This window comes from Castor canadensis, chromosome 10 (assembly GCF_047511655.1).
Source record: "Castor canadensis chromosome 10, mCasCan1.hap1v2, whole genome shotgun sequence".
Lineage (NCBI taxonomy): Eukaryota > Metazoa > Chordata > Mammalia > Rodentia > Castoridae > Castor > Castor canadensis.
In genome coordinates, this window is record NC_133395.1 from 12,073,260 (window position 1) to 12,095,157 (window position 21,898).

Here is a 21,898-nt window from a genome sequence, read left to right on the forward strand (position 1 = left end):
TTCAGTTTGGGAATGAACTCAAAGACTGAACTGTATACTTAGAAGTGGTTAAGATGATAAAGTTTATGTTTATATACACATATGTTTTCCATGCCAAATTTGTTTCAAGGCTGCCATTATGCTTTACAAGTGGAATCTTCTCAAGGTTCTAGCCTTGAGGAAAACTGTTTCCTAAAAAAGATAGGATGCTTTCAATGAGGGCAGAAATACTCTATAAGCCAAAATGTGTTAGAAGACTAAGAATGTGTTTATTCCATAATATGAAAGTCAGAAATATCCATAAATTAAAACTTTTATCTATTATCATTTAATAGCTTTTAAAAAATTATTTCAATTTTAACAAGACTTCAAATCAGAAAAAGTTCGAGTTTCAAGGGCCACCAATCATCTGTAGGTGGCAGTAAAAACACAGTATTTATGTCAAAGCAGCTTAGAGTAAGTCAGTATGTGAAACTAGGTAAATACATACGGAACCTAAAACTATTTTGTATCTAATTAACTACATAAGAATAACCTGCAATTAAGTTCTCTGATACAAATTCTTTTTATCTTCCCCACTTTTACCTTAAGGTCCATGAAGCCAATCCTAATGTACCTATTTCTCTTTTGTCTCATGCTTTTGATAGGTCTTTGTGATCACATCTACCTGAAAACATCAGCCATTTAGTTTTTGAGACATGGCATAACTTTGAGAAAACATAAGCACTAATTGAATCACTAAGCCTATTTACTGAGGGCCTACTGTGTGAAGCACTATGTTGGGTACATTGAAACATACGAGGATATGTTGGATCCCTGTTAAAAAGACACACATAAGATGAGAAGAATATAAGAGATGAGAGTAGAATCAGGGACCAGTAACCCTATAACTGCAAGAGAGAGAAATCACAGATGACTCAAGCTCCTCCTTCTAAAATCTGTGATTATTGATCCAAAATAAAGTGTGATATTAATGTTAGAAAAATAAACCCTAGACCAGGGGGCAGGGGCAGTGCTTTTCCACACAAAGAAACATTCTAGCAGTCTGCCCCTGTCTCTGAAGGTGGCACTACCTATCATTTTCCTTCCATTTTTTGTTAGGGCAGGAAAAGTTTAGGTATGCGGCAGGGAGATATCAGATGGGACAGAGATAGAGGGAACTGCAGTACACAGTTGAGACAAGCTATAAGGTACAAGGCAGTTCACAGATTGAGATTTCAGGTGGCAAAACAGTTACTCACAGAAACAGCTTAAAGTGACAGAGATGCCAAGTCTGAAGCCCAGGCTTTCTTTAAAAACCTTTTGAGTATGAAATATATTACACATACAGAAAAGTGTGGTAGCCTGAAAAACTCCATTTGCTTCTTTTCCCTCTCTACCCAGCTCTCTGTCCTTGGCTTCCAGCTGAGTACTGCTTAATGGGAGCCTGGAGAGGAGTTAGGCATGAGTTGCCTAAGGTCTGGATCTTACTCTTCTGGCTCCTTCCTGAGGGGCTCACTGCCTCTCACTCTTCCACAGGTGGTGCTCTCCAGGGCACTGCAAAGTTCCTAAGCATAGACTCCTAAACATGTATTTTGATTTGGTCTTTTTCTTCAAATTCATACAAATGCAATCACTCACTATGAATTCCTACCTTCCTGTCTAGTTTTTTAAACTTAATAATATGTTAATGAGATTCATCCTTATCATTGTTATCTGCCTTGGATGTCATTCATTTTGACTATAAGTAGTATTCTACTGTATGTACACCCATCTAACTTACCCATTTTATAACTATTGAACATTTGGCTTGTTCCTAATTTGGAGTTAGTGTAAGCAGTGTCGACTGATGCATACGAACATGTATTTTTACTGGCTATGTATCTAGGAGACAGCATATGTGTAACTTCATTTTAGTACTTAATATCAAACTTTTTTCTATATTCAAACTCATGCCAGCAACATACAAGAGTTTCTGATCACTTGATATCCTCATCAGCATCCACATTTTCAGTTTTTTCATTGTAAAGCATTTTGGTGGGTGGGTAATTTCTGCAGGTTTAGTTTTCATGATTACAAATTACTAATGATTTGGATTCCTAGTTTTTGAGTGCTTTTTAAACTGCTATGACTTCTCCTATGTGCCTCTCCTTAGTGATAGAATCTTTAATACTTTTATGGCTTATTTAGATTTATTTTAGCTAGAATTATCTATCATATATATTTTTTAGACCTGGGTTCAAGTTATTTGCACTAAGGTAAGTGATTATTTATATGTCTGTAAAAATTTTAAACTGCACCAAAACTGCTAAAAAAAAGAAATTTGGAAATGCATAATTAATTTAGGAAGTTAAACAGAAAGAAGTTCATACAAATATGGCTCTAAGAACAGAGCTATATATTGCTGAGATTTAAAAAAAAAAAACCACATTTAGATCAATAGTTTCTTAGTCTTTACTCAGAAATTCCTGCTATTCAACAAAGGCCCCCCCCACTCCAGCCCAGCTCCCCCTAGCAACAAACAGTTGTCAGTTTAGACACAGTTTCAGGAAGAGAGATACAAGGGACAAAGGTTCCAAATGATAATTATAGAATGCTAGGGTCACACCAAAACATTCTCTTCTAGTTCAAAACACTCTCTGTTACTCTCATTCCTTTCTGGGGACTGGCTGTCTACCAACCATTGAGGAATTGCTGATTGTCCTCATGCTGGGAAAGGTAAACAATACTGCAGTGGTCCCCTAGCAACAACACTGGTGGGAGACCTTAGGATTAAGTTGTCTTTCAAATTTGCTATGGTTAAGAGAACTATGTTAAGAATAGGAAATACGCCAAGCACCAGTGGCTCATGCCTGTAATCACTGCTAACTCAGGAGACAGAGATCAGGAGGACCACAGTTCGAAGCCAGCCAGGGCAAACAGTTCCCAAGACCCTATCTCAAAAATATCCAACACAAAAAGAGGGTTGGCAGAGTTGCTAAAGGTAGACCGCCTGCCCTAAATTTAAACACAGTACCGCAAAAAAAAAAAAAAAAGAAAAGAAATATGTGATGCAGACAAATCTCTAATATAAAGGCATGTTTTATAATGCAGATTTGTTGTACAAATCTACTAACACCTTCAGTAATTATAAAATTAGCTTAAATCAATCACATTATATTCACTCAAAATTGAACTCTTGTCTAAACATAGATCTGCCATATGATCCAGCAATCCCACTGCTAGGGATATACACAAAGGAATGCAACTCAGGTTACTCCAGAGGCACCTGCACATCCATGTTTATTGCAGCGCTATTCACAATAGCCAAGTTATGGAAACAGCCAAGATGCCCCAGTACTGACAAATGGATTAAGGAAATGTGGTATTTATACACATTGAGTTTTACTCAGCCATGAAGAAGAATGAAATCTTATCATTTGCAAGTAAATGGACAGAACTAGAGAACATCATCCTGAGCGTGGTTAGCTGGGCTCAGAAGACCAAAAATCACATGTTCTCCCTCATATGTGGACTTTAGATCTAGGGCAAATGCAGCAATGTGGTTGGACTTGGGTCACACGCTAAGAGGAGAGCACATATGGGAGGAATAGGGATAGGTAGGAAATCCAAAACTTGAAAGTGTTTGATGTGCCCACTGCAGAGGAGCTAATACAGTAACCTTAAAATGACAGAGGTCAATATGGGAAGGTGACTGGGAAGTAGTAAAGAGGTCAGGCAGAGATGAATCAATTCAGGTTGTAATACACGTGTGCATGGAAGCAATGCTAGGAATCTCTCTGTATAGATATCCTTATCTCAACTAGCAAAAACACTTTGTCTTTCTTATTCTTGCTTATGTCTTCTTTCCAACAAAAATTGGAGAAAAGGGCAGAACAGGTTCTGCCTGGAAGCAAGGGGGTGGGAGGGAGAGGAGGGGGGCAGTGGGCAGGGGGAAGAAATGGCCCAAACAATGTATGCGCATGTGAATATATGAATTAAAAAAAAGGGGCGGGGGGGGGGAAGTGGAGGAAGAAAAAAAAATTGAGCTCTTGTGCTAAAATCAAAATTCACTTACAGTCCTTAACATTTAAACCAGAGCTCAAAACTGAGGCTAAAGAAGATTATTTCATAAAGTGAAAGGAATCCTGCAGTCTCTGGGAATATGTGAAACTCCTATTTGGCAAGAAGTAAAATTTCTCGTTCACTTACATTCCAAAATAAGTGAGGAAACTGAAGCAATATGAAATGAATAGTCCCTGAAATGTGACAAGTTCCTCTGCGTAAATAAAAAACTCATTAGGTTCAAATATTAAAGAAGCAAACTAAGACATTATGAAAGTTTAATCCTTGATTCAATATTTATTTGTCAAATGGTTTGGGGGAGTTTCTTTTTTTCACTGTACAGCCTTGCCAACATAAAATCATAATGAAAAGCCAGGAGCACAGAGTGGAGTTCAATGCTGCACGTTTGTCCCTGCCACAAACCAGGTCTCTGCCTATGTCTCTGGTATCTCACAGGTTGATCATGATGTCCCTCTGGGCTCAGGAATGTGTTCATACTCCCCAGGATCTACATGCACTTACTTGTACAGTCAAACATTCAAGCAACATTAAATGCCCTTCCATACATGAAAATACAATTCACGCCAACTCTCATGGAACTTGATGTCACGGAGCATAAAGGCAAGTAAATAACACAACCACAATACAAACTTGCTGCCACAGGGCAACATTACTAGCACTAAGGAACCAACCTTATGGGGCTGAATAGCAGCGCAGCTTTAGAGGGCAAAGAAAACTTCCTGGAAAAGGCAGCTTCAAGGATAAATGGTAGCTGGTAAAACCAAGAAGTAGAACGGCTACAGGTGGGTGGAACAGCACACAAAAGGCAGGACAGAAAGTCCCACGTGGCTGCAATGGAAAGTAAGATGGAAAAAGTGACTGCAGACCCCAGCTTTATACTAATTTGCCCCTGGATGCCTCTCTAAGAAGCTGACAATTCAGAAATAAGGATGTCGTATATGGGAACAGACTCAAGTCTTAATGAGAAGGCTCCTCTAGATGCAACCTTGATTTTAACAGCATGGGAAAACTTGTCACAGGCTATATGAAATAAGGCAAAGGACAGACTGGGTCTGTGGATAAGAGGTTCTATCCGGCTGAAATATCACACTGGCATATGAAACACAACTACACAAATTTAAAAACTGATGGGTTGTAATTCATCAATGAAGAAGTTGTATTTAGTGACTAAATCAAGGTAGTCACCTCATAAGAAGTTACTGCAGTAGCTAGGGGACACAAAGGAAGATAGTAAACTCCTAAAGAAGCTAGGCTTGGCTGTCGATGAGTTCTCTGGGTTGTCTAGGACCCTCTCTGGCTCCCAATTTCCTCATCTACGTAAGAAATAGTTACTGTGGTTGTCTACAATGCTTCTAGAACCCATTATTCTGGTAGGTTGTAGAGTACTGTAGTCACAAGTATTTTATCACCAAAGAAAAAGACTTTAGCACCTTTTTAAGAGCACAGGCTCTCAAACTCATATTCAAAAAAGCAAATGTACTTAAATTCAGGTACTTTTAAAAGTTGACAAATTATGCATAACCGAATATGGAGAAATAAGCAAATGAGATATCTTTTTTAAAGAAAAGAGAAAGTTAAGAAAATAAATATAACCATGCAGGCAATGATTTGGTTACTCAACTTCCCTTTCTGTTGGTTTCATTTCGCTTCTTAGGTTAAAACACTTCTAATATGTAAATTATTCCACTGAAGACTTCCAGAGTCCTTTTGTGAGACTGCAGGGTTATTTATGCAAAAGAAATTATATCTAGACCTCCATATGATACAATGCTTTTATGAAGCACTGGGGAGTTACAAAATAAAGCAAACCAAAGTGGATAAATGTACATGGCAAAACAGAAGCAAATAATTGAGGACTCCAATTTTTACTTACATTAGGTTTAAGTAGTAAAAAGTAGATATCCTATGATTTTAGGAACTTGGTAATAAAGACACATCTTAGGAGTATCAACCAAGTGTCAGGTGCTTTGTTAAGCACTTAGGATTCTGGATTAGAGTCCTCACAGAAGGGTATTATATATTTTAATTGTATAGAAACTAAGTAGAAAGAAAAAGTAACTAGACAAAGTCACCTAGCTTAGAAAATTAAAGAGACTAGACTTTGAACCCTGTACTGCTCAACATCAAATCTCCTCTTCCTATAAATGGTGCTGGCTTAAAACATCAAAGTAAACAGTTAATTGAAGAAATTCCCCCTTTTCATGTAACTCTTAACTATATGCCACCATTTTAAGAGGAGCCTATGCTAAGCATGACTTTATAAACAAATCACTTGGGAAAGAGAAAAACCACATTCAGGGTGAAGTCGAAAGTTGAAATGCTTTATTTCAGAGAGCACTTCCTGAAAGAGTTAGAGCAGCAATTAACAGCTCAAAGGTGCCAATTCCTACAACTAGCACTGTATCTGAAAAAATCTTTTAAAGAAACAAGAGAGACAAAAGAAATCAGCATTTCTGAAAAGCACCATTTCCAGACAGCGCTACTTTAGCCCAAGCAGCTCCGGAGACACCAATTTTACAGAACTGGGCAAACGGGAGAATGTTAACCTCTAAGGCAACCCTTTGATGGACAGGAGGTAAGCAGCATCCAATTAACTTCATCACAGATCATTATCAGAAACAATGCTTTACTTATGAAGCTCAAAATGACTGCTGTATTTTAATAAACATTAGTGAAACTATGTGGATGAAGGACCTTGAAATAGGGCGTGTTAATACCTTTCCACTTTATTAGTATGATTTTGTACTTATTTTCAACGTTGATTTCCATTAATAGTAAGTGTAATTCTCGTTAAGGAAAATGTTGATATGATAATCATAAATATATTTAGGGGTCTTTGTAACATGGTTTCATTTACATTGTTTCATGAAATTACTTGTTTTTAAAAAAAGATAATCATGGTATCTTAAACTTTTTCAAAACTTAAAGGCCAATCCAAAAATTTCTGTTTGCAAAACACAACCTGTACTACACTGCCTTTAAGACACATGTATCATTCATATTTTTTTCAAACTGAAGCAAATGAATACAAGTGTTGGTGACCAATGGACTACATAAAGGGAACTTGAGCCCAATAGGGGGAAAAATTTACTCAAGAGAGTTTATAAGTATAGGGATTGCACAGACAAAATTAGAGGGTAAGGATGAATGGAGACTAAAATAAATCATTTACAACTGCTATTACTTAAAAATTCATTGAGAATTAAATATAAGATTATGCAGTGGAGATCTAAACTTTCTATGTAATAATTTTCTCCTGTGATAGAAATTAATATTCTCTGACGTAAATTAATATTACGTCAATATTCAGAAATGTTAATATAGGTTTTCAAATATTACAAAATCATAATTAACACAGATACATGACAAACTAGTTAAGTCAGTCAGGAAATCAGGAAGTGGGGGAGGGAAGGAAACAAACTCTCCTCGTTTGTCCATATCAACTGCTCAAATTAATTCTTACCAATGATGCCACGAAGCACAGGCTGCTGTTAATCTTTTTTTTTTTGAAGTCAGTGCTTTACTTTATTTATTTATTTTTTTCTTTTATTATTCATATGTGCATACAAGGCTTGGGTCATTGCTGTTAATCTTCCCTGTAATTTTCACCGAAGAGAGTCAGGGCTGAATTAGACAAGGCACTCTACAAAAATGACATTTGAAGGAAACTTCTCATACGCCTCAAAATTGCAAAGAGATGCCTCAAGGTTCTATCTGTTTGTGGTGTGTCTATTTTTTAAGTCTACTGGTGTAGCATCCTGGGTGAGGGAATGTCACAATGAGGGGTAATGATATTTACAAACACAACTAAACTTTCCTTTTTTAAATAGATGCATTTTTTTGGCGATAGGAATTTATTGGTTTCGATGCATACATCTAGTGATTTCTTTTTCCTATCGACTTTTCTTAGACGGTCCTTTAAAAAATTTAATTTGGCAAACAGCATTTATGCTTCTATACCTAGGGAGAGCAGGGGTATGATAGTGACTATACTGGCAGTGACTTGCTTTCCAAGTGTTGCTTTCTATGTACCATTGAGGCAGCTGATCACAGCTTCTAGGATACTGGTAAACATAATTCGCCAGCCTCAGTCTCAGGCACTGCCAACTGTGCTGAAAATAACCCATCTATTGTTCTAAGAGTCCATGATCTGTAGACCATGACACAACAGTGCTGTTTCTAGACCTATGATAATTTAAAGAGAACTATGAAGAAGTGTTTGCTACTTAAAGAAAAGAAAGGTTTAACTGGGCAACAATGCAAGTCATCATTGACAAACCAGAGAACAGCTGCTGTGGGTGACCTCACCAAACAGTCTTTCATCTTCAGTTGGCATTTATTTATTGAGTACTTACTATATATTCAAGAGGCAGCAGGAACACAGCAATGACAAAAGAAGCTTCTGTTCTCATATGAGAATTTTTGTGATTGTTCAATAATTAACCAATTGCATGGATCTTCTGTTATATTTTTGTTTTGTTTTGGGTTTTTCTTGTTGTTGCTTTTTTGGCAGTATTGGGGTTTGAACTCAGGGCTTCATGCTTATGAGGGAAGTGCTCTACTATGTGACCATGTCTCCAACCTTTTTTTGCTCTGGTCTTGCTTTCTGCCTGGGCTGACCTGGACAATGCTCCTCCTATTTTATGCATACTCCACAACCACCACTAGGATGACAGGCACAGACCATCAATCTCAGTTTTTTTCTGTTGAGATGGGTCTTGCAAACTTTTTTTTTTTTTTCTGGCCGGGACTGGCCTAGAACAGAGACCCTCCAGATTTCAGCCTCCCTTAGCTTGGGTTGACAGGTATGTGCCACCATACCCAGCTACTAGTTGAGATGGGGACACATAAACATTTTGCCCAGGCTGACCTTAAATCACGATCTTCCTGATTTCAGCCTCCCAACTAGCTAGGATTACAGACATGGGCTACTGGTACCTGGCAGTTCTGTAAGTTTTCTAATATGTATTTCATATATTAAAGTTGTATTTAATAAGAAAAAAATTTGTTCCTTGAGATTACTAGTTTAGGTTACAAAACATTTAAATAGAATGAAGATGATAAAAATTGGCAAACTATTTCAAAGATTTAAAATCCAGATTGGCCTTTCTCCCATTAGTCAAAATCAAAGGATACTTACTATAGGAACAGTTGCTATCTAATTCCATAAACTAATAAAAAATCATAAACTAATGGTATTGTTTTGAGAAGAAAGAAGGCGAGCAAGGATAATGAATGAATCTGCCAGAGTATTTTGATACCTAAGTCATTTAAACTGATTACTGTATAATAAGGGATGGGATATAGTTCAATAGCTCAGGGACAGAGCGTGTACGAGAAGCTGGGTTCAATCCCCAATATTTAAAAAAAAAGAAAAAAGGATTATGTTACAACAGCAATCATCTCTAGGGAGTATACGCCTCAATAAACACTAAGACACATACATTTAGTTTTCAACATAAAATACTTTCAAAGTTAAAATTTACTGACAGCCAAGCTCAGTAGCTCAGCATGAGAATATTAAGCATCTATTTCCAACCAAAGGTTTTATTCCTATTTTTCTTAACTGTTTTTGCAGTTTGTAAGTATCATGCCTACCAAGCTATACGATGACTACTCCAAGCAATCAAGATCAAACTGTCCCTTCTAATAGCTCACATTCAGACGAATACACAATTGCGGCCCTTATCTTCTACAGCTGCATCTTCCTGATTGGATTAGTTGTTAATGTCACTGCATTATGGGTTTTCAGTTGTACCACCAAGAAAAGAACCACTGTAACTATTTATATGATGAATGTGGCACTACTGGACTTAATATTTATAATGAGTCTACCCTTTCAAATGGTTTACTATGCAAAAGGTGAATGGCCATTTGGAGAGTACTTTTGCCACATTCTTGGGGCTCTTGTAGTGTTTTATCCAAGTATTGCTCTATGGCTTCTTGCTTTAATTAGTGCTGACAGATACATGGCCATTGTACAGCCAAAATATGCCAAAGAACTTAAGAACACATGCAAAGCTGTGACTGCCTGTGTGGGGGTCTGGATAATGACTCTGATGACCATGGTTCCTCTGCTACTGCTCTATGAAGACCCAGATAAAGCCTCCTCCCCTGCCAGCTGCCTAAAGATTTCTGACATCATCCATTTAAAAGCAGTCAATGTGCTGAACTTCACTCGACTGATATTTTTCTTTTTGATCCCTTTGTTCATCATGATTGGGTGCTATATGGTTATTATTCACAGTCTCCTCCATGGTAGGACATCTAAGCTGAAACCCAAGGTCAAGGAGAAGTCCATACGGATCATCATCACACTCCTGCTGCAGGTGCTCATTTGCTTCATGCCCTTCCACATCTGTTTTGCTTTCCTGATGCTGGACGGGGAAGAAAACAGTTACAAACCCTGGGGAGCTTTCACCACCTTCCTCATGAACCTCAGCACCTGTCTGGATGTGATTCTCTACTACATTGTTTCCAAACAATTTCAGGCTCGCGTCATTAGCGTCATGCTGTACCGCAATTACCTGAGGAGTGTTCGCAGAAAAAGTTTCCGATCTGGGAGTGTACGGTCACTAAGCAACATAAACAGTGAACTGTTATGAACAGGAGGAAGCTGTTTTTCTCTGATCTCTTTAAAATTCATTTTCCAACTACTCTAGGGTAAGTGGATAGTCTATATGATAGTATCAAGTCCCTTCTCTGGTAAAAACAAAAAAAAAAGAAACCTTTTTAAATCTTTTGTGGAATCTTATCATTGCAGCAACATGATTAAATATTCTGAGTATTTTAAACTCATTTTTATTTTAAAACGTATAGAAAACATTTTCATGAATTATTAGAAGAAAAACACAAATTGTGTTCAACAGTCAGGCCTTATCTACACAGATAATTGACATTTTGAATTTAATTCCATGTATAACTGACTTATATGAGAAAAAGATCCAGTTACTATTCAAATACTTTGATTATGCTACTTTCTACCTCCCATATGTCTAATTTATAATCAGGAGGTTTAAACTCAGTATTTTATGTTCTAAACACCAAACTTTCAGGATTTTAACATAAACAACTACATTCAACTCATCTCTGTTACTTTCTGCAGACCAAAACTAATGATGGCAAGCAGCAGAGGAGCCTAGAAAGGCCATTCCCATTGGCCCTCTCTAAATTCATTTTCTTATAAAAACAGACTACTGTCATTCAACAAACACTTCTTTAGAACCAACTATGCACCAAACCCCACATAAGACTAATGATGAAAACTTCACCTTTGATCCTGTTTCTACCTAGTAGTCCAATTCATTCTTATGACATGAAATGCTTATTTACTCTGGGTGAAATATCTCTAATATTCTATTCTTATGTGATTAAAAAACATATTACAAAAGATTGCTTCTTCCAGGATATATGTCACAATATAAATAGCACTGGTCAGGGAACTTAGATTCTCATTGTAGTCTGGACATTAAGTTTCTCTACAAAATAACTTCTCTATCTTAAAGAAAAGAAGCTGAACTGTAATCTATAAAACTATTATTCTAAATACTATGAACATAAAATAAATGACTCAACTATAACTTCCTCTCTACTAAATCACGTTTATTCCACTTGATATGATCACCTCTTAACAGGACTAAAACCCAGATATATGCTTTGGTTATAAATGGATTCCTAGAATTTACATGGGAAAGTTCAAGTTCTTTTTTAAAAAAAAAAAAAAGAAAAATGCAAGGGATTTTAATCATAAAAAAAACACATGTTAGCAGTAGATGATCCATTGATCTGGTCCAAATCTTCTGTTTGAAATATAAAGAAACTGAGGTCCACTGAGTATAGTGGTACACAACTGTAATCCTAGTCCTTGGGAGGCAGAGACAGAAGGATCACAAGTTTAAGAACAGCTGGAGCTACACAGAAAGACCCTATCTCAAAAAACCAAGGCTGGGGATGTGGTAGAGCAGTTGCCTAGCCTGTGCAAAGCAAACCAACTACAGTTCTCCTTTTAGGTACAACACCAGTTTTTCAATAATAAAAAGTAAAAATGCAGACAAAATGCAAACAATGTCATAACTACATAAGATAGGTGTCAAGGTGGTACTGAGATGCAGTTTCTTAATCAGAAAAATAATTTAAAAACTTAGTTTGAAATACCAAGTTAGATCATTTAATAAATGCCTTTAAATGAATAATTATTTCTAGAAAAATAAAATAACTCCCACATTTAATGTGTGGTTTATGGTACAAATATACATAGTTGACTGGGATATAGCTCAGTGGTACAGCAATTGTCTAGCTAGAGTGAGGGCCTAAATTCAATCCCTAGCACTGAGAACAAAAACATACATAGTCATAGCCTACTTTCAACTACATAAATGAATTTACTCAAGTAATTTATTAAGCGGCAAGTTCTCTGCAAAAGATTTTCTTGGTAAGAAGAGTGTAGTCTGGGAGTACAAAGCACAACAAAAGATTTTGCTGACATAACAAAGTGAAAATGTGTATCATGATTCTCACAATTATAGATAATCTAAAATAGTTCATGAAAAAATAACTTATTTAGCATTATGATCAGGTATGGTTTTACATGATATATAAAAATTAAAATTCCACTAGTCTGGAGGGGTTTGATTCTGGAAAACAATGAAATATCCACATGCAAATATTAACAATCAAAAATTAATAGGAATGAAAGGACAAATGTATGACAGCATGTGTGTCATACATGTGGTTAATATGTATAGCTTTCAATAATGGAGCCTGTTTACTTTGAAAACAATGTTTACATTTTCTATTGAAATAAGTCATTAGCATCCATCATATGTCAGGGATAATTTCTAGGCAAAGCACTAGAAAAGAGATGACTTTACCTGAGAGTCTGACTGGGGCTCATGCAATCAAGGTTATCCTTCAATGTACTGAGTATAAGGAAGTTAGTACATAATGTAAAGCTTAGTTCTCTTTCAAAGATCAAGTAGGTAGCATTGAAGGCACGGGTGAAAACAATAAATATATTAATGATATAAAAAACGCAGTCATAAGTACTAAATAAATAGCTATACATTCATAGTAACACACATAAAAGGGCAACTAACCTTGCCAAAGGGCAAGTAGAGGCCAAATGCAGCCAAGTAGGCATCAGAATATAAGTACTGTACATACCACATTAAGAAAGCTGAATGACTGATGGGAAAAAGACTTGGCAGATGGAATTTTAGGCAGATTACAAGAGCCTTAAGAAACAGAAGAAAAGCAAATATGGAGGGTGCTACTGCAATGATGTTACTGTAAGTGAACTTACTTCTCTCCATTGCCCTTTAGTACTCACCACCTCCAGCTGACGTGGATAGTCATCTATAAACAGACTTAGAAGTAGAATTTGCTAAGCTATTTGCTCAAGATTTACATAGCTAGAGCTGGCACCGCTGGAATTTCAAATCTGTGATGGCAAAGTTCATGTCATTCCCACATTCCAGATGCCATTCTCACTATTCCAGCCTGCCTTGATGTCATTTTGGAGGGTCTGACCTTAATTGTGAAGGAAACGGGGGTTTAAAGGTTTCAGAGATGAGGACTGACATGGTCAAGACTATTTTAGAAAGAAAATTCCTAAGAGCATTGCAAGGAATGTTGAAATTGATACTGATTAATATCAAGTACTAAAGGATTACTGTAAAAATTTAGGCAAGAAAAGATCAGTTAGTCACTAGTAAATAAGACTCTAGAAAGATCAAGAGCATAGTATGGGCTAGGAAACAACAGATGTGAACTGTCACTAAAGTCATGACAGTGGGCAAAATAGCCCAAAGAAACCATGGGAAGTGAGCTGTAGAAGAGAACTGCAACAATTTACACACATGTGAATAAATGAGTAATAAAAAATTTTAAAAAGAGAGAACTGTAGACAGTAAGGTCAGAGAGGACCAGGAAAGAATGTGCTGGGATTCAAGAAAGCAAGAGCCTTCATGAAAATAAGAGGTTAAAAACATTTGATGTACTTCTGAAAGTCAAAAAGATGATGGTGGCCTTAGAATTAGGTGGTTACTGCATCCCTTTACAAGAGAAGTTTCGGTAGGATTGAGGTTAAAAAAAAAAAAAAGAGTAGAAAGTGAAAAACTGTAGAGCATACAGACGAATTTGGCCTTGATGGGAAAGAAGATGTTATGTGAAACGCAAAGAAAATCGTAAAGCACACTGATTTAAAAATTAGTCCTTCACACTCTTTCTAGAGTTTTTGAAGCTTTGCTATTGATAGGTTTATTTACAAAATTCAAGGTTTATTTGTTAAAATAATGATTAATGTTCCAAGAAATCTGTTTAAGAAAGCTTTAAGATTCTAAAAAGTCTACTGCAATGTTCTGTGACTTGAAAGAGAAATACATCCTCATTCAGAAGATGCATGAATTAACATTTATGCTGTTTTTCAAAGGGGATATTATCACTTTTAAATTTATTTAAAATTGCAACTTTTGCTGCAAACTGAGATTTAAATACTTCTCTCTCAATAAGTAAAAAATTATCAACTTCAAAACTGAATCAGACCTCTTTTCATGTACCAGTTAATAGAACTCCCTGACAAAATAAATATGAAGATTGTTATTCAACTCTACATACAGTGAAAAAAAAAAAGTACCATCAGATAAAAGGACAATATAAATTAAGAATTATGTTACTATCCATCCCCAAAATTAATCCTAACACAGACACACATGGCACAAATACACCCTTCCAAACACAGTTGGTTTTACAGAGTACTGGCCTGAATGAGAAGTGCTTCAGGAAAAAATGGATGATTTAGTAATGCTGCTTCTTTCCTGAATTAACACAGAATCCTTCCTGCTGACTCTATTATGCTCACTGGAGCATTGTCAACCTATACTTCTAAATCTAATTACACTTACAACCTGTGGGACTCAACAAAAACTGAGTAACTATGGTACAAAACTTCACTCAAATATTATCAAATATTATTATTCAAAACAATACATTATTAAAACAGCTAAAGGTCAATCAGTATTAGTGGATATTCATGCCAACTATAACTCAGTAAATCCAATGAAGGGCAGCTACAATGTAACTATTAATAATGTGAATGTGAAAGCTATTAAAACACTAAGTATATATTTAAAACAGGTATCTAAAGTAAATTCAAATCAAGATATCTAACACTTCTAATAGTTCTCAAAAACATATTTAAAATTAAAACAAGGGTAAGGTTAGCACACACAGAATTTTAAATATAAATTTCATACTATCTCATCTTCCAAATACAGTAACATATACTTATTCAGAGATGTTTTACGGTCGTTTAAATAAATGTGCTAACAACTCTGCTCCTAGCTACCAGTTATTTCATCCACATTAATACATAATTTTTGTTTCTTTAAAAAAAAAAAAAAATCAACACAATGTGGAAGTATATACACACTGAGCTAGATTGGTCTTTGCAGGGTAAGTATAAAGTTGTAACCTGCATCCTGACTGTTTTACCTTTGGTAGAAATATATGAACGTTATCAATTTTAAAAAATTCTTTAGAAACTTAACTTCAAACAAATTTATTTTGTTTCCTAATCCAATTAAATTTGTATTTTTGTGTTTAATAAATTAATAAAATTATAAAGACAAAATGTCACCATAAAAACGCACAAAATAATTTCCATCTTGAAGATGGAAATTCATTAAATCAGGTGTGGTGGCACATGCCTGTAAAACCAGCAGTTCAAAGATTAAAGCAGGAAGATCACTAGTTCTAGGCCAGACTGGGCTATATGGAGACACTGTCTCAAAAACAGAAACAAAAAATTCTAAAATACAGAATTTCGGAGGGAGGGGAGACAGTTAAGCCAGGCATGGTGATACATTCCTATAATCCTAGATACTCAGCAGGAATAGGCAGGAGGATTGAGTGTTTAAGGTTAGCCAGGGAAAAATTAGCAAGATCCTATCTCAAAAAGCAAAATAAAAACAAAAGAGCTTGAGCGGGGGAGAGTAGTTCAAGTGGTAAAGCACAAGCTGGAGTTCTGGGTTCAATCCCCAGTACAGTGACAACACAAAAGAGTTAATAACATTGATTGTCTCAAGAACATAATGAATATGTAAACTTCCTATATATAAAAGTTTAAAATATTCTTTCACTGACTTTCATGAACAATAATGCTTTCAGTTAGAAGGAAGAGTTCAAAATTAAGCCACTCTTTAAGAGCTACTTACAATCCTGAAGGCAAATTACTGGCCGCAGTGATACCAAATGAGTACTGCATGGCTTCAACGAGGACAAGGTCAAACAAGGCTGACAAAACCCAGGACCCCAACAAGAAGGACTAAAAAATAAAACAGGAAAATCATAAGAAGGGAGTCACCCCAAAATAAACTAGCATTTATTTAGTTAAAACCAGCTCAGGTATGTATATGTATATATGTATACATGTATTATTTGTTTTTAGTAGGACAGATATTTTTTAATTGGGTAGCAAACCCATATTGTTCAAATGTATTAGCTTCCATAATTTCTAAATATGTTGAAGAAATATTATACCAAAATACGTATTTTACAAGTAACACACAAACTATTAAGTCAGATAAGTGACTGGAATTTATTAGCCAAAGTCCTAGTTAAAATTTTTATTAACTACTCACTCCTAATACTTACACTACTGGTTTAAACTTTAAATTGTTCTTTGCTTAACGTTCATACTCCCAATCAGATACAGGATAATGAAATTTAAGACATAATTATAAATAACAACGAAAGTTTAACAAAATAAAGTCTACTTTAAAAATAAGGGTGTGGCTAGTGGAGTGTCTCAGGTGGTAGAACACCTGCCTAGCAAGTGTGAGGCCATGAGTTCAAACCCAGTACCACCAAAAAAAAAAAAAAAACAAAAACAAAAAAACCATGACATAAAAACCAAGCCTGGCAGTGTAGCTTAGTGGTAGAGGACTCACCTAGCATGTACAAGATCCTGGGTTTAACTTAGCATCATAACAACAACAACAACAAAACCTCATTATATATTAAAATAAGGGTGTGGTGGTACACATCCATAAGGCCAGCTACTGGGGAAGCTGAGGCTGGCAAATTACAAATTCAAGGCCAGTCTGGGCAATTTATCAAGACCCTATCTCAAAAAAAAAATAATAGTAATTAATTTTAAAAAGGACTGGGGATGTAGCTCAGTGGTAGAGCATCTGCATGCTAGCATGCACAAGGCCCTGTATTAAATGGTCAGAATAAACAAACAAACACACAAACAAACAAAATAGAAAACTGTTTTTCTAGAACCTAATTAGCAAAGGCAAAACACATAGAAACTTACTGCAAATTTTCTGCTTCCATATCTTCTTTCAAATATCCTAAAATTATAAATAAGTAGACTACTGCAGAAAGTATCTTTCAGATCAAGGCAAATTATCCTTCCACATATCAACCTCCAAATCTAGACAGGGATTTAAAAACAGAACAATGAATAAGAGTAAATTTGTTCAGGTCTTTGCCTTAGCAAATTTATGATTTACTTTCATACTGCTTCTTTATATACTGTAAGCAAAATTGTGAGGTATACACAAAAGGAAAACTAAACATATGACTTTAAGAAATGCGCTCAGTTCTCTCATACCAAAGATTCCTTCCAAGCACAGCACAAAAGGTACTTAAAGTTTCTTTGCTTATTATAATAAGAAAATGTACTCTCATTAAGGCAACAGAAAACATCCTGTAAGAAATTTTAGGGCTGTGTTTAGTAAGATACAAAGTTATATACATGAACTGAAATGAAAGGTCAAAAAGTGTTCACTTTTATGCTACTAAATTGAAAAGCACAGCTGTAGATGAAAAATAATTTAGGCATAAACTCAAAAATATACATTTCTGAGCTTACTTTTAATGACCAAACTACTTTAGAGCAACTACATGCAAGACTACTTATGGGAACTGGTCTTAAATATTACTAAGTTTGAAAATATTATCAGGGTTTTTTTTTTTTTTTTTTGGATGTGACTGGGGTTTGAACTCAAGGCTTTGTGCTTTGCAAAGCAGGTACTCTACTGCTTCAGCCACACCTCCAGCCCTATTATCAGTTTGTTCTTGTTTTTTTTTTTTGTTTTAGTCAACTTCTGGATATGTAAAAGACATATAAAGAAATATACAAAGAAAATGTGGTATATTATTCAGCCATAAAGAAGAACATAATTATGTCATTTGCAGGAAAATAGATGGGACTAGAGATCATCATGTTAAGTGAAATAAGCCAGACTCAGAAGACAAGTGTCACATGCTTTTTCTTATATGAGGACTCTGGATTTAAAAAAAAAAAAAAACACACACATGAAAGTAGAAGAGGCACTATTTGGGAAGAGGAAGGGGACCAACAGGAGAGGGAAGGGGGACAAAAACAGGTAAAGGGGATGAATATGATCAAAGTACATTATATACATGTATGAAAATGTCATGATGAAACCCATTTAAAATCTAAAAAAGAAAAGAAATACACAAAGAAAAAGCTAATCAAAGGCTTATTTTGAATCTTAAACACTTTCCAGATTTTTAAAGATTATCGCAATGATATTTGCAAAACATTCTGATCTTATTTCCCCTTCACAATTACCTTCTGAGGTAAGTAAAACAAATTACTCTGTCCTTACTTAGAGTTTTTATTATGGTAAAGTAGAAGATACAATCTATCATTTTAACTATTTTTAACAACATGATGCAGTAGTATTAAGAACATTCACAGCACTGGAGGTGTGGCTCAAGCAGTAGAGCACCACTTTGCAAGCTTGAAGGCCTGAGTTCAAACCCCAGTAACACCAATAAAACAAAACAAAAAGAACATTACCCACTAGTCTGTGCTGAGACCACAGCTGGGTTTGAGGGAAAAAGACATTGTGATCAGGCAGGAGGGGACCATCACAGACATACACATGTCACAGAGAAGGCACTTCCAAAATACATCTTTTTTTCTCCTTTAGCAATTCCGTGACAGACTGACACTGAGCCCTTAGGCCAGCATAAACTACCAACAATATGATCAAATGAGACAGAGCACACAAGAGGGCTTAGGACCCTGTCAAGTACTTTGCAAATAATGCTGTCATCTCTGTAGAACTGCAAATTCAAAAGCTATGACAGCTCCAACTATCTTCTCTACCCACACTACAAACCATAATGAAAGTACCCTGACAGCCTCCAGGAAAACCTGGGGATTAAAGAAAGTAAGACATTACAATTACTAAAAGAAAACAAGTTGTGTTTCTAGAACCCCACTGGTTTTGTTCTGTTTTATTTTCCAGTGGTTAATGACAAATAAAACTGACAGCTACAGTTTTAAATAATTTGTGTTTTGTAATCATACTTGAGGACATGAAAGCTTGAGATCTGGTGTAGGAATAAACTATAGTGTGCTATTATGGAGATGACAGCCCCCTCAAGACTGATCAAGACCTAAAGAAAACTGAAGACAGCATCTCTGCCTCAACTTCCAAACTCTGGGGGATTCAGAACCTTCAAAATAAAGCTCTTTATTGACTTTCCCTCCAGATTCATCCAACCCAAGCCTGCAGCAACCTCTAGCCATGCTTCCTACACTGTACTCTGGAGAGTCTCAAGTGTATAAGCTTCCTGAAGCCAAATGTACCCCTCTCTCTTTACTGCTAATTCAGTCACCGATTCTTCCAGACCAAACTAAAAACTGACATCCCCAAGCTCTCCAAAACTACTCCACCCTGTATTGGTCCCAACTTCATTCATCATCATCCAAGGATCACTAATATACACTTGTGCCTTACAATATTACATTCTTTTGTGTGTGTGTGTTTAGAATTCCCAAGGCAGAACTGAAACCCCTCACATCTCTGTAGCAGTTCTGATGAATGCACAGACACTTTTAAAATACAAATGCCCATGGAGTAGTGTTAATCAAATTAACCCCAGAAATCAAAGGGTCCTTACATTCCCTTACAGCAGAGGGTCTCAAGGCTCAATGCTGGCAAGCAAACCCAGGGCCTGGCACATGCTAAGGCAAGGACTCTACCACAGAGCTACATTCCCAGCCCCTGGGGGTAATTTTTTAAAGAACCCCAGTACCCAAGCCCCACCACCAGCCTCATTGACTCAGCTAGTCTAGGGTGAGATTTTAGGTTTATTCACACATAACTGCGTATGCAGGTATATCTTAAATAACATATATATGTATTTTTTAAAAGTTTTTCCAGGTGATTCTATTGTGTAACCAGAGTTGAGTGCCACTGCATCACAGTAACTGACAAAACACTGAAGCTATACTTTATTCTAACAGAAAGCAGTAAAATGGATAAATAACTGAAAGAGCTTCAGAGGGATTAGGTGAAGCCAATCTGAGCAATGACACTAATTATATCTCTAAGAAGGTATCAATATTCAAGAAGTAAGAAATGGGTTCTTCTTCCTTTTTTGTGGTGGTATTGAAATTTGAACTCGGGGCCTTATGCTTGCTAGGCAGGCACTCTACAACTTGAGCCATATTCCATAGTCCAAAGAGATGGGTTCTTAGTTTTAGAATGGCTAATCAAAAAACTAGCAAAGAAAGGATGGCAATCATAGAACATAATTTGTACTAACATTCCAACTCTCAGACAAAACCCAAATGCCAGCATTTTCAATGAATTCAGTTTATAAATCTGGAAATCCATAGAGTTATGCTCTTCACAGTAGCAAAAACTCCAGAAAAATGTCCTACTTGGCTTATTATTCAAACTGAGAAAAGTATTTTGAAATGTCAAATATGCAGAATAATCCTAAAATAATATTGCTTGAAATTTTCCTTGAAATTATACATTGCATTTCCATATGTAAAAAATAAAACTGAAAGAGATGTGTTCAATAAAAAGAAATATTGCAATTTCTTCATTAGAATCTGCTTTCTACTGAATATATAAATAAATAAAGTAGAAAGTGTGTTATGGAGTAGTAATAATAAATATTTCTTGTAAATTTGGTTGTCTGAGGGACTAATAAACTGCAGGAAGAAAAGGTAAATCTAAAAAACATCCACAGTCTTCCCAGAGGCCATCTGAGCAGTGCTCACCTGGAATTCATTCTTGATGGCGTGGAGGTCATATACGAAGAACTTCTGACAGTGAGGCAATAGGAGGGCCAGAAGAAGGGACAGGGTACTGGGGACCAGCAAAAGACTCTTTGACAGAGGTGCCTTGTCTAAGAGAAAGAAACCACATTCAGAATGATTGCTTCTAAGATTTTTTAATAAACAAATGGTGAAAAGCAGGAAAGTCAACTTTTTAAAGACAAACTCCAGAAATCGACATTTAGTTCTTATTAAAATATCTGTAGAAGTTAGTGATAAAAAGACCCTGGAAAACAAGTGGAATTTTCTGGAGGGTCTTCACTGTCAGTTGGCTCTTAGAGGAGACCAAACCAAATAAACAGCCACAGAAGCAGAAGACCTCTCAGAAAATGGTTACTAAAGTGTGAAGAAATAGATGGTGTCTTTCAGAAGACATTGAGCATGTATGAGATTCATACACATAAACATATTTAGAATTAAAAAGAGATTTAAGTGTTAACACTGCTGGCTGTAATGGCCTCTTGAGGTTTTCTGCCATGAATACAAGAGAAGCCCCACTCTGGTTTTCTATGAGAGCCCATGTGACCTCTGCCTTTATCCTAAAAGCAGTCATTGAGTTTGTGATCACTTGTTATAGCAGCAATAGGAGACTAATATAGTCATTGTGATGGAAAGAACTGAGACATCATAGAAGAAGTGATGCTGGCAAAAATCTACACATTAAGGACTCACAGAGATAATTCGTGAGAAAATATTGGAAACTCAGCTAAACCCAGGAATGTGTATGACAACTCACAAGGTATAAAAAAAAAAAAA

The 21,898-nt window shown here is 36.0% G+C and overlaps 2 protein-coding genes across 3 annotated transcripts in view; one reads left to right on the top strand and one right to left on the bottom strand.

The window, feature by feature from the left end:
- Ubac2 (UBA domain containing 2) overlaps positions 1 to 21,898 on the bottom strand; it is a 138,331-nt gene that overhangs the window by 96,010 nt on the left and 20,423 nt on the right. Inside the window, exons 2-4 of one of the 2 annotated variants that reach the window (XM_074043058.1) lie at positions 21,086 to 21,213; positions 17,342 to 17,461; positions 16,236 to 16,345 (exon numbers count right to left, since the gene is read on the bottom strand). In XM_074043058.1, coding sequence (XP_073899159.1) covers positions 16,236 to 16,345; positions 17,342 to 17,461; positions 21,086 to 21,213 — 358 coding nt within the window. The remainder of the gene's footprint in view (positions 1 to 16,235; positions 16,346 to 17,341; positions 17,462 to 21,085; positions 21,214 to 21,898) is intronic. The other variant, XM_074043059.1, reaches the window with a different exon arrangement.
- Positions 6,344 to 10,760, top strand: Gpr18 (G protein-coupled receptor 18). The gene is made up of 2 exons (XM_020165395.2): positions 6,344 to 6,598; positions 9,602 to 10,760. Exon 2 carries the CDS (start codon positions 9,633 to 9,635, stop codon positions 10,626 to 10,628), a length of 996 nt encoding a protein of 331 aa, XP_020020984.1. The 5' UTR covers positions 6,344 to 6,598; positions 9,602 to 9,632; the 3' UTR covers positions 10,629 to 10,760.